The 13,821-nt window shown below is 36.9% G+C and overlaps 1 protein-coding gene across 1 annotated transcript; it reads right to left on the bottom strand.

Annotated features, from left to right (window-relative positions):
• Window positions 1-433: 433 nt before the first annotated feature.
• On the bottom strand, window positions 434-9,398 carry ctsc (cathepsin C). The gene is made up of 7 exons (XM_056756414.1): window positions 9,069-9,398; window positions 8,510-8,655; window positions 8,065-8,228; window positions 7,813-7,968; window positions 6,945-7,063; window positions 3,494-3,625; window positions 434-1,389 (listed from the first exon to the last, which is right to left on the bottom strand). Exons 1-7 carry the CDS (start codon window positions 9,220-9,222, stop codon window positions 890-892), a joined length of 1,371 nt encoding a protein of 456 aa, XP_056612392.1. The 5' UTR covers window positions 9,223-9,398; the 3' UTR covers window positions 434-889.
• Window positions 9,399-13,821: the final 4,423 nt, after the last annotated feature.

Raw genomic sequence — 13,821 nt, 5'->3', positions numbered from 1 at the left:
TCAAATATTTTATTAAAGGTTTTCTATGCATGTTGTGTGGTTGTGCTTGGAATGTAACCGGACGCTTTGCTTTCAGAATAATTGAAGAGAGCAAATAAATCACACAACACACGAGCAAAGCTTACAAAGTCAAGATCCAGTAGAATGACTGCTTCAGTCAAACTCAAGAGAGCGTCACACAATTTATTTGATAAAACTAGTCAATCTATACTTTATTTCATTTGAAATAAGTCAAAAACTTTCTGGATTGGATCAAAGGTCACAAACTCACTTACTGCCTCCCTGCGCATATTGGCTGTGATTCATAAAAGTTAAAAATGAATTTCAGCATTATTATATTTAAGAATTAAATACATGGAATGTGACAACCTGTGGTAATGGGAATGAATTGTTTGCAATTCATGCCAAATAAAAACTAAACATTCTAAATCAATGAAGTCTTAAAATTCAATTTTATTGAAGATCATAGGACATACAAGGCAAAATTTAAAACCGATTCAAACAGCCCTTGACAGGCTGACAGGACTGCAAGTTTACATGCATTAATTCAGGAATCTCTTTATGAAATATATTGCTATTGATAAAATGATTGTTCACCTAAGAACATTTTTACCTGAGTATAACTGAAAACATGATACATTTCTGAATACAAAATGAAAAGAAATGACTGATTAAAACTGAAGTAAAAAAAGATGTGCTCGAGCAATTCAGGATAAGCGGATCAGTACAAAATCTATAAAAATCCCCTTTAAAACACATAAGCAGAAGAAAAACAGAAACTGGAGTTCCAGTGTGCATCCCACGACCTGAAGGCATTCATGAGTACAGATCTAACAATGAACAACCGAAGCAGTTTGCTGTCAATCATACTGTCCCACAAATGTGTCTTTCAAAGTTTGGCGATCGGCGTAGCTGCTACAGCAATGCTCTCAATGGAACATTCATCCGATCCTCTGCGGATCCTAAAGAACCCATTCTCACCCCATCCGGTTCCCCAGCTGTTCTTCACGATCCAATACTTCTCCCCGGTCTTATGGCACTTCCCGTAGCCCACCAGCAGCACAGCGTGATTGGTCAGCTCGAACGGATTGTTGGAGTCATGCAGGCCGGTGTGATGGTAAATGCCTTCCTTGTAGTGCATGAAATCCGGGTACACCTCAAAGGCCACGCCCATGGGGCCGTCCCTGACCAAGCCCAGCATCATCGCCGCCTCGCTGCATCCTCCATAAAAGCCTCCGATGTAATGATAATCTGAGGCGTAGTACCTCTTGCACTTGCTGGAGACGTCACACGGAGAATCACAGCCGGTGTACGGGAAACAGTTCTCTTCCACAATGCCAAAGTCCTGGATGTATTTACCGATCAGATACGGAAAACCTCCATCGCAACCTGCCAAAGACAACAAAACGCACAAAAGATGAAATATTCTGCAATTATCAGTCTGTATAATAGGGCTGCAACAAACGATTATTTTGATAGTAGATTAATCTAACAATTATTAGACCGTTTAATCGACTATTATTTCAACGACTAATCAGTAGGTTTTTCATGATTATTCAGCTTTTGCAACTAGTTAAAACATTGCATTATACATAATTTACGTAATGAATAAAATCAATTCAGATTTTGAAATTTGTTTTAATGAACTCGAACAAACTGGTTACGCTCTTTAAGTTTGCTGATTCTGTCCAATTCGAGTCACACAAAAACTCTCAACAAACTTTTAATTACAAATAAAAATAAATAAATAAATAAATGTACATTACAGACCAACATTTAAATGTTAACAAATCTCTTGACAGAAGCATTAAGCATCATTTCTTTGACAACAGTTCAGTTTAACTTTCCCCGCCAGCATTTAAAAAAAAGTTGCCAGTCTACGCCAGCATTTTTTAACATTTCACCAAACTTTAATATCTCACAGTACATTTTCTGTAAAGAATATATGGAAAAACAATATGTCCAATGAAAGAACAGTCTCTGCTTTTAAACAAAGGAAACCGTATTCTTCTATCTTCATTTGTTCCTTTTTTATCACTCCTTAGATGTTGTTAGGTTTCTTCAAAAACAAAATCACTTTGATTAAAAGATAATTGAGATAATTAACGTTTTTTTTTTGTCAAAGATTCCATCCAGATTACACTCCGAACAATCATTGAAAACCGATAAGAAATATACGTTCTAGGTTCTGGGATTCTGTACTTTTTCCCAAAGGTGTGTAACAGCACCAACTGCTGTATAACAATACAAACACTGATTGCCAAAATAACTCTTCTTTGGCAGGGAACCTTTTTTATTTAAATGACAAGATAACTCATCAATAGCGGTGAAAGAGTTAATGAAAACGAGCAAGTAACAAGAAAATATTTAAAAAATAAAGGAAAGATATAAGACTCCTATCACTTAACGTCCCTCTCTTATAATCATTTACCTCATGTAATACCTAATAGTGTAATAATAATTAAAACAGGCTTGATTCCTGAGCTTGATCAAAGCTTTATACTTTGCAAAACAAATAATAACATTACTGTAATTATATGATTTTTGTTGTTATTATCATTACTATTATTATTGCATTCTCTCATAAAAAGATTTACCGCAAAGTTAGTTAGTTAGCTGTAGATTGAGAACACTCGCCTCTCTCCTGCTCCGCGATGTTTCCTTTTTAAATGCTCCAGCATGCAAGTTGTGCTGCCATGAAAGACAAGTGACACCTTGCATGTATTGCACACAACCGCATTTTTTGTTTTCAATTTGGTAAAGCTTTCACACACTTTACTTGTTCGCATTCGTTTGTACTCTCCCAAAATCCTCGCTGTGTGTCCTTCTACTGCGATAGCATTCGTGAAGGTTGCATTACATTCTAGCGCTACAGTGCCGTAGCGGTCAAATTGCGATATTGCAGGCCCTTAAATCAAGTCACGTAATCAAAGGACTACTCGATTTTTTATTGTCAACGTTGTCGACAATGTTGACTAATCGTTTCAGCCCTACTTAATAATTGTACATTTTGTGTTTTATTCGAAGTAGACTTGAAGATAAAAGGCTATGCTATTACAATACATCCATTCATGCTTCGAGCTTGTAAAACAAAACGTGGAAGCGGAGCACTTTGTAATATGTTTTTCATTATGTTATCATGTTTTTATTGTGTTAGTTAGCTGTACTTTTAAATCAAAACCAAACCAAACCAACTGCAGTTTGATTGATATTAATTGGAATGCACAATAAAAAACATGACATTTTAACAAATTAACAGTTCTCATTTTGGAATTAAAAACTTTAAATTAGTGTCTCAAAGATGTTTAGAATCTCATAAAAAAATTCAACAAAGTCAAACATTTACAAAATTAATCCATACAGATCTAACATTGTGACTCTTATTGAATTAAAAAGCAAACATTCATGATTTTATAACGGCAAACACACCACAAAGTCAAGTTCAGATCATACAAATCAAACTATAAATGGCAGAGATGCATGCACGGGATACCTTGAGAGTATTGAGAGCAGGACACAACCTGCTGCGGACTGAACACAGGCTGCTGCGTGTTGTTCGTCTTGATCCGGACTCTGGCCTCCATCATTCCCATAGTGGCGAAAGAATAACAACTGCCACAAGATCCTAGAGAGAGAGAGAAGAGAATAAATGATTTACCGGTTAGAGGATGAGTCAAAATCTAATCTCATCATCTACAGAAGCGTCCTGTTATCCTTTCTGTTTCTCCCTCCTTTCAAGGAGCCAGTGTTTGCTGTTTTTGAGGCTTTGATTTTGTTTTTTGAGTGTTTAATAATGGATGTTCATGTTAGTAATAAAAAAAACACTTTATATTTTACATATTTCAAGTCTATTGTTCACCACGCTCCCTCTTCTCACTAAACGACCGGATTTCTTTCGGTCTATATAAAGCCCCTCCTTCCAAAACGCTCCGATTTGAAAAGCTGACCAGGTCTGTTGTGATTGGTTCCCCGCTTAGAATGTGAGTGTAATGATGTCCCACCCATAGCATATCAGCCTCTCAGTGCACATGTATTCAAAAACGGTCTTTGAGCAATAAACAAACTATGGCATTAGGGCTGCAACAACGAATCGATTTAATCGATTACTAAAAGAGTTGGCAACAAATTTCATAATCGATTCGTTGTGTCGCGCAACACGGAGATGTTTGATTATAAAAAAAAAAAAAAAAAAAACTGAGCACGGAGCGGAGTGAACATACTCGGTCACTCTCGCACACTGATGCTAGCAGAGTTTGGCGCCTCATAGACAGGGCGGAGCAAAATAAAAAAACGAGCGGAGGTAGAGGAAAGATACATGTCGGAGGCAGATAAATCCACGCGACCCAAATCATCAAAGGTGCGGGAGCATTTCACAATAAATAAACAGAAAGTGTGTTTAGTGCAAAATATGCAAAAGCGACATGGCACGGAGGCACCACGTCAATGATCCAGCACCTGAAACGCAAACATGGAGTCTTTGATGAGGAGGAAGGGAGTTCAACAGCAGGTTAATTCACTACAAAATCCTACGTTTGATCAGTTTTGAAGTTAGGAACATATTGTGATCGGGTGTTTACTCGTTATCCAGCTTAACAAGCATGACAAGTTAGCGTTAGCTCGTTAATAACAGTAGTAAAGCAGGGATGGTATAATTACTTTGCACTTTGCATTGCAAGAATAAAAACATGTTTTTATTCACTAGCCTTTTTTTAACCATTCAATTTATCAATCTGTTGTCATGTATAGCTACACTGCAAAAAAAGCTTTTCTTAGTAAGTTATTTCTCGTTTCCAGTCCAAATATCAAAAGAAAAAAATGGCATGAGAAAATTAAGTGATGCTTAAAACTTCTGTCAGAAATTATATCTCATTAAGATTATTTTCGTACATGATTGGCAGATAAGTTTGCTTGTTTTAAGCAAACAGTCACTTAATTTTGAGGTGTTTTTTCAGAAAACAAAACAATTTCTTATGGTATTTCATGTGTCTAGTAAATGTATCTTGATTTAAGCAATTTTTGCAATGTATATTCTGTGCTTTGTCCCACATAGGTTATTATTAAATATATTTGTGTGTTATGTACTTTTTAATTTAATTTTAATGTTCTTTTATAGCACTTGGTCATCTTCAGCTTTGTGAAATGGTGTATAAATGAACCTTGCACCTACTAAAATGATGGTAATAATTTAATGAATAAGCTTCAAGTGAATTTGAGAGTGTGTGTGTGTGTCAGTGTGAGAGTTTGTGAGTGTGTGCGTCTGCGAGTGTCTGTCTGCAGTGTAGTGTAGAGAACTAGTTCTGGCATTCAAACAAATCCTGTTAAATTTTCTGATTTGTATTGTTCTTTATTTTTTATAAATTATTGTTCTGGCAGCTCAGGTGGTAATTTATTTAAAAAAAAAATAGAGTCTATATTTTTGGCAGATGTAAAGCATACATGTGTGTTTTTTTGTTAGTCCATTTTTATTTTATTATTATTATTATAACAGCTCAGGGATGTTCAAGGAGCAACATGTTTGTGCAGTTTCTAAAGATTTTAGTTCTGTTTTTGAATAAAGGGTTGGAAATGAATGCTTTTCTTGGTTTTTGTTTTTATTTGATTCATCGAAAAAAGAATCGACAGATTAATCAACTACTAAAATAATCGTTAGTTGGAGCCCTAAATGAAATCAACTTCACTTTATCAGTTAAAAACATGCAGATCAATTGAAGTGTAACGGAGGTCCGCTAGTGCATGTGCAAACCTCAATCTTTGTTAGAGATCACAATTTTTTCCTACTTTGGCTAGGGACATGACATCGGACCGAATGGCGTCTGACCGGTTATATTAATTATTAACAAGAATAACAGAACCGTTAGGTTTGCCCTCTTATATTGGACCCTAGTTGGATAATAAAACAAGCAGATTGACAAGGAGACATTTGCAAGCAGGACTTTAAAGGATGTTTTATAGAAGTGTTTAAGAGGTAAGCGCACTGTGATGACTGTGATGAAAGTGAAAGTAGTTTAGCGCAACGCTCAGTCTAATGTTTACAATCTCTGATAACCGAACACAACTCCAGCGGCTCTTCTCTAAGGAAGACATCGGCAGTTTTTTTGCGTATTCCTTTGGGCGGAGGTCATTAAAAGCACTCTGAATACTGACATGTACCCAGGAAGTAGAGGGCTGTAGTCCGATCCAGCAGTTCTCTGTAGTCCTTGAAAAGCGAATTGTGTTAAAGACAATATCTCTGAACTTTGACTTTTATCATTTATGCTCTAACAGCAACATTACACACTAACTAAAGGTTGAAAAATGGGATCGCAGGGAACGTGGTCTTTAATCTCTCCCCCTCTTGCTCTCTCTCCTGAAGGAGCTCTCATGAGGATGAGACCCTGAGACACTCCAGATTAATCTACCAAAGAGAGGATCATCATCATCTCACACACACACAAACACAGACAAATGACTGTGCTAGCTGAAATTTTTGATGTGCAATGAGATTTATGTACAAAAGTAACTAGCACAACTAATGATCTAATGTTAAACGGGCTTAAAAAAAAGCAAGTCACATTTACTAAAAGTAAATAGAAATGTACAAACCACAGGAAATTATTAACTAGCTATTCTCCATAAAAAGTCACGACTTTTCTGTTCTGGATTTAAGGTGAAATGAGTTCACGCCTAGATTATCATCTTCAGGAAATGTTTAATTTAATGGTCAGTATAATAAAGGAACGGAACACCTGTTGGACCAGAATCAAAAAAGTCATTACGGGCCCAAAGTGAGCCAGCAGGCTGGAAAGAGAGAGAGCGAGAGAGAGAGAGATATATGAATTCATTTATGCACTTCAATACGAGCACAAAGTCTGGACCACACAAATACAACTACACATACAAAACAACATTATGTAGCTAAATATACAGTGTTTCTCACACACACACACACACACACACACACACACCTTGGTTGCGTACAGGGCTGACGTAACTGACTCCATTAACATCTCTCCAGTCCCAGCGCTCTGGAAGACCAGCAGCCATCTTTCCTGCATCAGCGGTGACAGTCAATGGTCTGACTCGCCTTAAAGAGAATAACAAAATACAAGATCAAAACAGATCCTTATCTAATATCTATTAAATCAAAATCTTATCTTTTTTGCTTGTGAATCAGTTTTGAGAACAAAATACCTCAAATATCCAATTACAATGTAAATATTGATTTTATTTATTTGAAATGTAATTGTCTGAAACGAAGGGGATTCATTTTAAAATTTCAAAAAAATAAATAAAAAAATTTAACAAAATAAAAAAATGCTATAATGCTGTAAGATTGTATTTGAAAAAAAAGTTAAATTTAAGGCTTCTGATTGGATAAAAAAAGATAGTTGATGTGGCATTGTTAAAAAGGAAAGATGTGTTGAAGCCATTTTGAGGAATTCAATAAGTGGTATACTGTGAACTAAAATTTCAATTTTCAAAGGCTTTAAGTGAAATGAGGTTGAATAATTAAAAAAAGTTTTATAAAAAAAGAAACTTTACACCATTTTCCAATTACACCAAATCATGTTCTCAGTCGCCTTCAAACAGTAAAAAAGGTAACCAAAAAACTTGACCTTGCTACTCCGTAAGAACCGACAGGCAGATGACATCCTTGTATAGCAAGAGTGATTTGAAAAATCATAAGGAATTTTCTTTCAAAGATATCTCACAATACTTTGATTCCATCTGATGTTAAGTTCTTGTGGCACCGCATAAAATTATGGGTAAACACATTTTCACATTCCAATCAAAGCCCAATGATTTACACTCATGAGTAAATCAAATCTGTACCGTGGTAATCTGGAACCCAGTCCTCCTGATCTCTTCAGCAGCTGCTGAATGGTGAAGGTCTCGTGGTGACTGTACGCCACAGCCCTCCACGACTTCTGAACAGAGTTTATCTGATCCAGAAACTCCATGTTGTTCGTGTACGGCAATTGCATGAGTCTGGAGTTCAAAGAAAACATTTAAAATGACCAAACACATAAAAAGGACTGTGGGACAGAGTTGATTAGATCGCAGATGATGCCATCAAACACTCACAGCTCATGTTTGAAGCCCAACTGTGGACTTCGGTCAGTTCGGGGTGGGATGGGCTGGACTTTCTTCCCGGTGAAACAAGCCCAATTGTTTCCCAATACATCATGAACCCAACCAGGCAGCGTCTGATCACAGTAACTAGTGACCTGTGAACCCTTTTGAGAATACTGCAGACACACAGAGACAACAGTGATCTCTTTAAATACATGACTTTTGAAATTTAAGTCAACTCTTTGTCAGTCTGCCGTCGTGAAAATGTCTTCTGAAGAGATCATATTGCAAGATGTGTTTGTAAAACAAGTGAAAAGAAACTGGTGTGAATTTGATCTGAAGTGTCTAATCCAGACTACACTAGAAAATACCTTAAATTAGCACTTCCTGATGTGAATAAAACCAGTCATCTGATGTGTCACGTGTTATTCAAAAACGAGTGTCATTACAGACTTACTCTGAAAAATCCGAACCACTTGTAGTCATTGATCACCGCCTCGAAGCCCTGGTTATAGATGAGGGTGAAGAATCCGGTGTTGCCCAGATCATCCACAGCTACATACAACTTCTGCAGATCCACAGTTACCGTCTTCACTACTTTACCTGTTAGGGATAAACCATCTGGGCTTTATAAGCTTGTCTGGATGTACCTATAATGCTGCCTACATGGGCAGCTTAACAATTTTTGGAACACCGTCCACACACTGTACAACAGAAACAATACACAAAAAATAAAATCTTAAAATTTCACATCTGTGCTATTGGATTACAGGACATCATGTTAGGCCAACTATGAATCATGTTAAAAATAGATCACGAGATACTGAAACTACCAAAATAGTATCACGTTTTTGGACGTCCTTTGAGTGTTATGGAGTACCATAAATATATTTCATATCAATCACATGACCCAAACGTACTAAACAGAGCAAAAGGCCAAAAACACGACATGACACTGAAAGAAACTTGAACTTCCGCGTTGAAGAAAGAGCGGTCATCATTGGGTATGATCTGACCTGTGCTCGAGCAGTTGATGGTCCGATCCTGACCCACATCAGACACGCTGAAGATCCACGTGCCCAGCAGATCCTCATAGGAGCAGTTGGCAGGTGTGTCGGCCGCAGATCCGCCGAAAAACAGAAACAACGCGACGACAGACAGTCCGAACATAATCGCGACAGGCGGTCCGATCTTACTCGCAGACAATCAAAACACGCGCGGAGGCTGATTTTGTGTCACCGGACACAACGAACCAAACGCGTATACTTCTACGCACCTGCAGCACAAACACACTGTTGTGAAACAAAGTACCGCTGACTTATAGAGGTGATGGTCATGTGACACTAATCATGTGATCGCAGCCTTGTGACGAGCCATTGAGCGCGCGTTCACGCCCGTTTATTGCATCTGGCATTTTGAGATTAATGGTTTTAGTTTTGAAATATTTTTCTTTGCTGGTCTACGTTCCTGTGAATTTACAGTTTCACACTATAATCTTAAAAAGACTCATAAAAGTATAAAAGTACTTACATAAATAGGATAAACGGTTTGATGGCCAGCCTTTTCCCCCAAAGAAGCGTCAGTGTTACTTTAGCAAACACATACAAACGCAAAAACATTAAGATTTTCAGCAGTGTGACAATTAAAATTAAATTACAACAAATTATTAAAAATTACTCTCCTGTTCATATGTTGTGTTTTCATGTTTTAATGGGGATGTTTATAGAATTCATTTTATACTTTTCAAAGTAAACTGTATTTCCCTTAACCCTCACAGAAAAAAGTATGTTATAAATTGTTTCCATCAAGGGAACCAAAAAAAATCCCTCATTCAAAAATGACTGGTATTACAATTTTTGTAGGGAAATTTCGATTCAGTTCCACACAAACATACCAACACACACTCAAAGAGGAAGATCTTTAGTGAAGTGAAAACTCAAAGTCATGACCTTGTTAACCTAAATCACACATGTCCGTGTGTACATTAAAACTCTTGAATCTGCACAACATCAGAGGAAGGAAAATTGTATATCTTTTAATAATTTCAATAATCAAATATATAATGAGATGACTCGTCTCTTGTCTTGAAGCCTTTGAACAGAAGTTTCAGTTTTGAAATATTTTTCTTTGCTGGTCTACGTTCCTGTGAATTTACAGTTTCTCACCATAATCCTACTAAGACTTATAAAAGGATAGCATTACTTACAAAAATAGGAGAAACGGTTTGATGGCCAGACTTTTCCCAAAAAGAAGCGTCAGTATTACAACATAGACAGGGATGGGCAGTATTTCAAATACATGTATTTAAAATACGTATTTGAAATACAAAATAGTATTTTGTATTTTGTATTTTAAAGCCTTTGGAAAAATCTAATGTAATTTGTATTTAAATACATTTAAGATGAGTATTTTTGTATTTTCAAAATACTCAAAATACTTTGAGCCAGTCAACCTTTTTATCAGGGTGTTTTCGTGCATCAACCAACATAATTCAGGCCAGACACGCCCTTCCCCAGCCCTAACATTCATGCACGTGAGCTTCAGCTGTAGCTACAACCCAACAATCTGTATTGATTGTGTGCATCTGTGATGACACTGATTAATGATACACCACACAAAATCTTTAGCTTTTAGTAGAAAAAAAACAACCTTTGGTTGAATAATGCCAAATTCTAATTTTATTTATTTTTTATTTTAGACAAACTTTCTATTTTTGTTACTGAGTTTGAAGTTATGATTGTGATAAAACATCCATCCATCCATTTTCTACCGCTTTTCCGAACTACCTCGGGTCACGGGGCATCAAGGCAGGATACACCCTGGATGGAGTGCCAACCCATCGCAGGGCACACACACTCACTCATTCACTCACGCACGCACACCCTACGGACAATTTTTCCAGAGATGCCAATCAACCTACCATGCATATCTTTGGACCAGGGGAGGAAACCGGAGTCCCGGAGGAAACCCCCGAGGCACAGGGAGAACATGCAAACTCCACACACACAAGTCGGAAGCGGGAATCGAACCCCCAACCCTGGAGGTGTGAGGCGAACGTGCTAACCGTTAAGCCACCGTGGGTGATAAAACATAATAAAATAAAACATTTTATAAAGTGTCTTTTTTTGTAGTTATGTATTTCCTACCAGGCAGGGGAAGGGAAGTGGTAAATAAAATGAAAACGAAAGTTTCTTAGCAGTTAAACACATCATGCTTTTTGGCATTTAGAATAGGCCCAGATAGATTTTAGCCTAATAGGGGTACCTGCACTGAATCACCAATTTCACATGTATTTTGTGTATTTTCAAAATACAAAATACTGTATTTGTATTTAAATACATTTTTCCACACAGTATTTTGTATTTGTATTTAAATACACTTTTCCACACAGTATTTTGTATTTGTATTTTAAATACATTTACATGTATTTATGCCCATCCCTGAACATAGAACACATACAACGCAAAAACATTAAGATTTTCAGCAGTATAATACACATATTGGTCCATTGGGAAGGTATCCTGCTATTATGAACAAACGTTTCCCTTCAGGAAATTAAACACTTAATGATGCAGTACTTTATACAAATGTGTAAAAGCACAAAGCATTTATACAACAACTTAGTTGTATGCTTTTGCGATCTCACTACATTGCACATTTAATTCATGATTTGACATGATTAAATTGACTGCATGTCAAGAGCATTTTATGTGCTCTAAATTTATGTTGTGTACGGCACATTTTGCCAAATTGTGATATTCAGTACATCCAGGATTACAGACACTGTGTGCTCACTGCTCATCAGTGTTGCCACAGTTACTTTGAAAAAGTAATCTGATTACTGATAACTGATTATACCTATAAAAAGTAATTTAGTTACTGTACAGATTACTGGATTTTAAAAGTAACTAAATTAGATTACACGTTACTTTATCCGTTACATACAGCAGCTGCCGCCAACACCCCCGCTGCCTCAACATAAAAATGACAATCGGTTTTGCCAACACTCATTTTATTGGAAGTGTATTTTTAACAGTAATGTCAACAATGTATCGCCTTACATTTTAAGTTGAATTTAAAGAATAATTCCTGAAAAAAACATGTTTTTATAAAAAATAATATAAAGACTGATTTTCCTGATTTCACTTAACGTAAATACTTGTTTTTTATTTAAAAAAAAGTATTTCTTGACCTGACATATTTAACTGTTAACGCTTTAATAATGGCAAAACATACTATTTCTAATCTTCATTATTTATAAATGTAACTATTAATTTCTTTTTAACATAATTTATGAACATTGAACCTTTTGTTCACAGCATTAGAGCAGCAAGGAGTGGTTTTACAAAGCAAGTGTAAAACGCACGAAACGAGAGCGAGTCAACCGTGTTTAAGGGCAGCATTTCCTCTACAACATATTTGCCCGATAGAGATGCGCGGATAAGGTAAAATGTCACCCGCGTCCGCTGTTTCAAATAAATTATCCACCCGCCCACAATTAAATATAGATATCCGCACCCGACTCGGACCCGATCGTCATTTAAATTACTCAGTAAATTTTCTAGCACCTTCTTTGTCTATAAATGCTTAATCTAATATTTCGATTTAGCACACACATCATGCATGATGTACCATTTTTGAGGTACCAGTTTTATGGCGTTCATAAACAATGCCTCACAGTCGTTGCATATTTTATACCCTTGATTCATCCTTGACACTTCGCTAAAAACGCTCCCACACGGTACTTTTCTTTTCTACCTTTTTTTCTTTTTAATTCTCCCTTTTTACATTTCTCTCGGATCTGTTTTGCCTCCATTCCTGCTTTAAGAAATAGACCGTCCTCTACCGCCGCCACGCGCGCATTTCTTTTAAATGACTGCAAATTAGCGCCTCATGAAAAATGCATTTAAAACACATTCGTATTTTTTGAGAAATATTGTTAATATTGTATATGATATCATCCATCCGCGACCCACCCGCAAATTAATATGATTGTATTTTTTTATTACCCGACCCGCAGATCATCCGCAGCGCCCTCGGTTTAACCGCAATCCGCGCATCACTACTGCCCAACCAACTTCTTCAACTCTCCCCCACTTACTGGTTTTGCACCAAAGTCCAGCATTTGTTGTTTGGGTGGTGGGGGACCTGCTGCTCTTTGCTTCGCAACACCTGGTGGGACTTGCTCTGTAAATTGGACTGTGCAGTGCTGCGACTCCAATTGTTTCTTCAAATTTGACGTAATGTTTTTGTAGCTAGATAGCACTTTGTCGCCAGCACAGAGAGTACAACGAACCTTAATATTGTCGTCTAGCGGACAGAGACTCGTGACTGTACTTCCAGTTAGAAACGCGCATCTCTCTCCTCCCTCCATTGTTGTTAACGTTTGTGTCGCTGCGTGTTTGAGGCTATTACACGTGAATTGTCATCATGCTGAAAACGTGACTTATCGCATAATGCTACGTGACTTCACTCCCTGAGACGCAAGAAGAAAGCAAAACATATATATTTTTACTAAGGAAAATGACAAAAATAGTAACGCACAGTGACTTGGATAAATAACCTTAATCTGATTAATGGTTTGGAAAAAGTAACGCGTTAGATTACTCGTTACTAAAAATCTGGTCAGATTAGAGTAACGCGTTACCTGCATCAGTTGTGCTCGTGCACATTATAAATGCTTTATGCCAGCATTAATACTGACCGCTATCCCAAACACAGCAATTGTCCCTATGTGACACTTATGTGCCGTGCTACTTTATGAACATC

The sequence above is a fragment of the Triplophysa dalaica genome, chromosome 9 (assembly GCF_015846415.1).
Source record: "Triplophysa dalaica isolate WHDGS20190420 chromosome 9, ASM1584641v1, whole genome shotgun sequence".
Lineage (NCBI taxonomy): Eukaryota > Metazoa > Chordata > Actinopteri > Cypriniformes > Nemacheilidae > Triplophysa > Triplophysa dalaica.
This window is presented reverse-complemented; position numbering and strand designations above follow the sequence as displayed.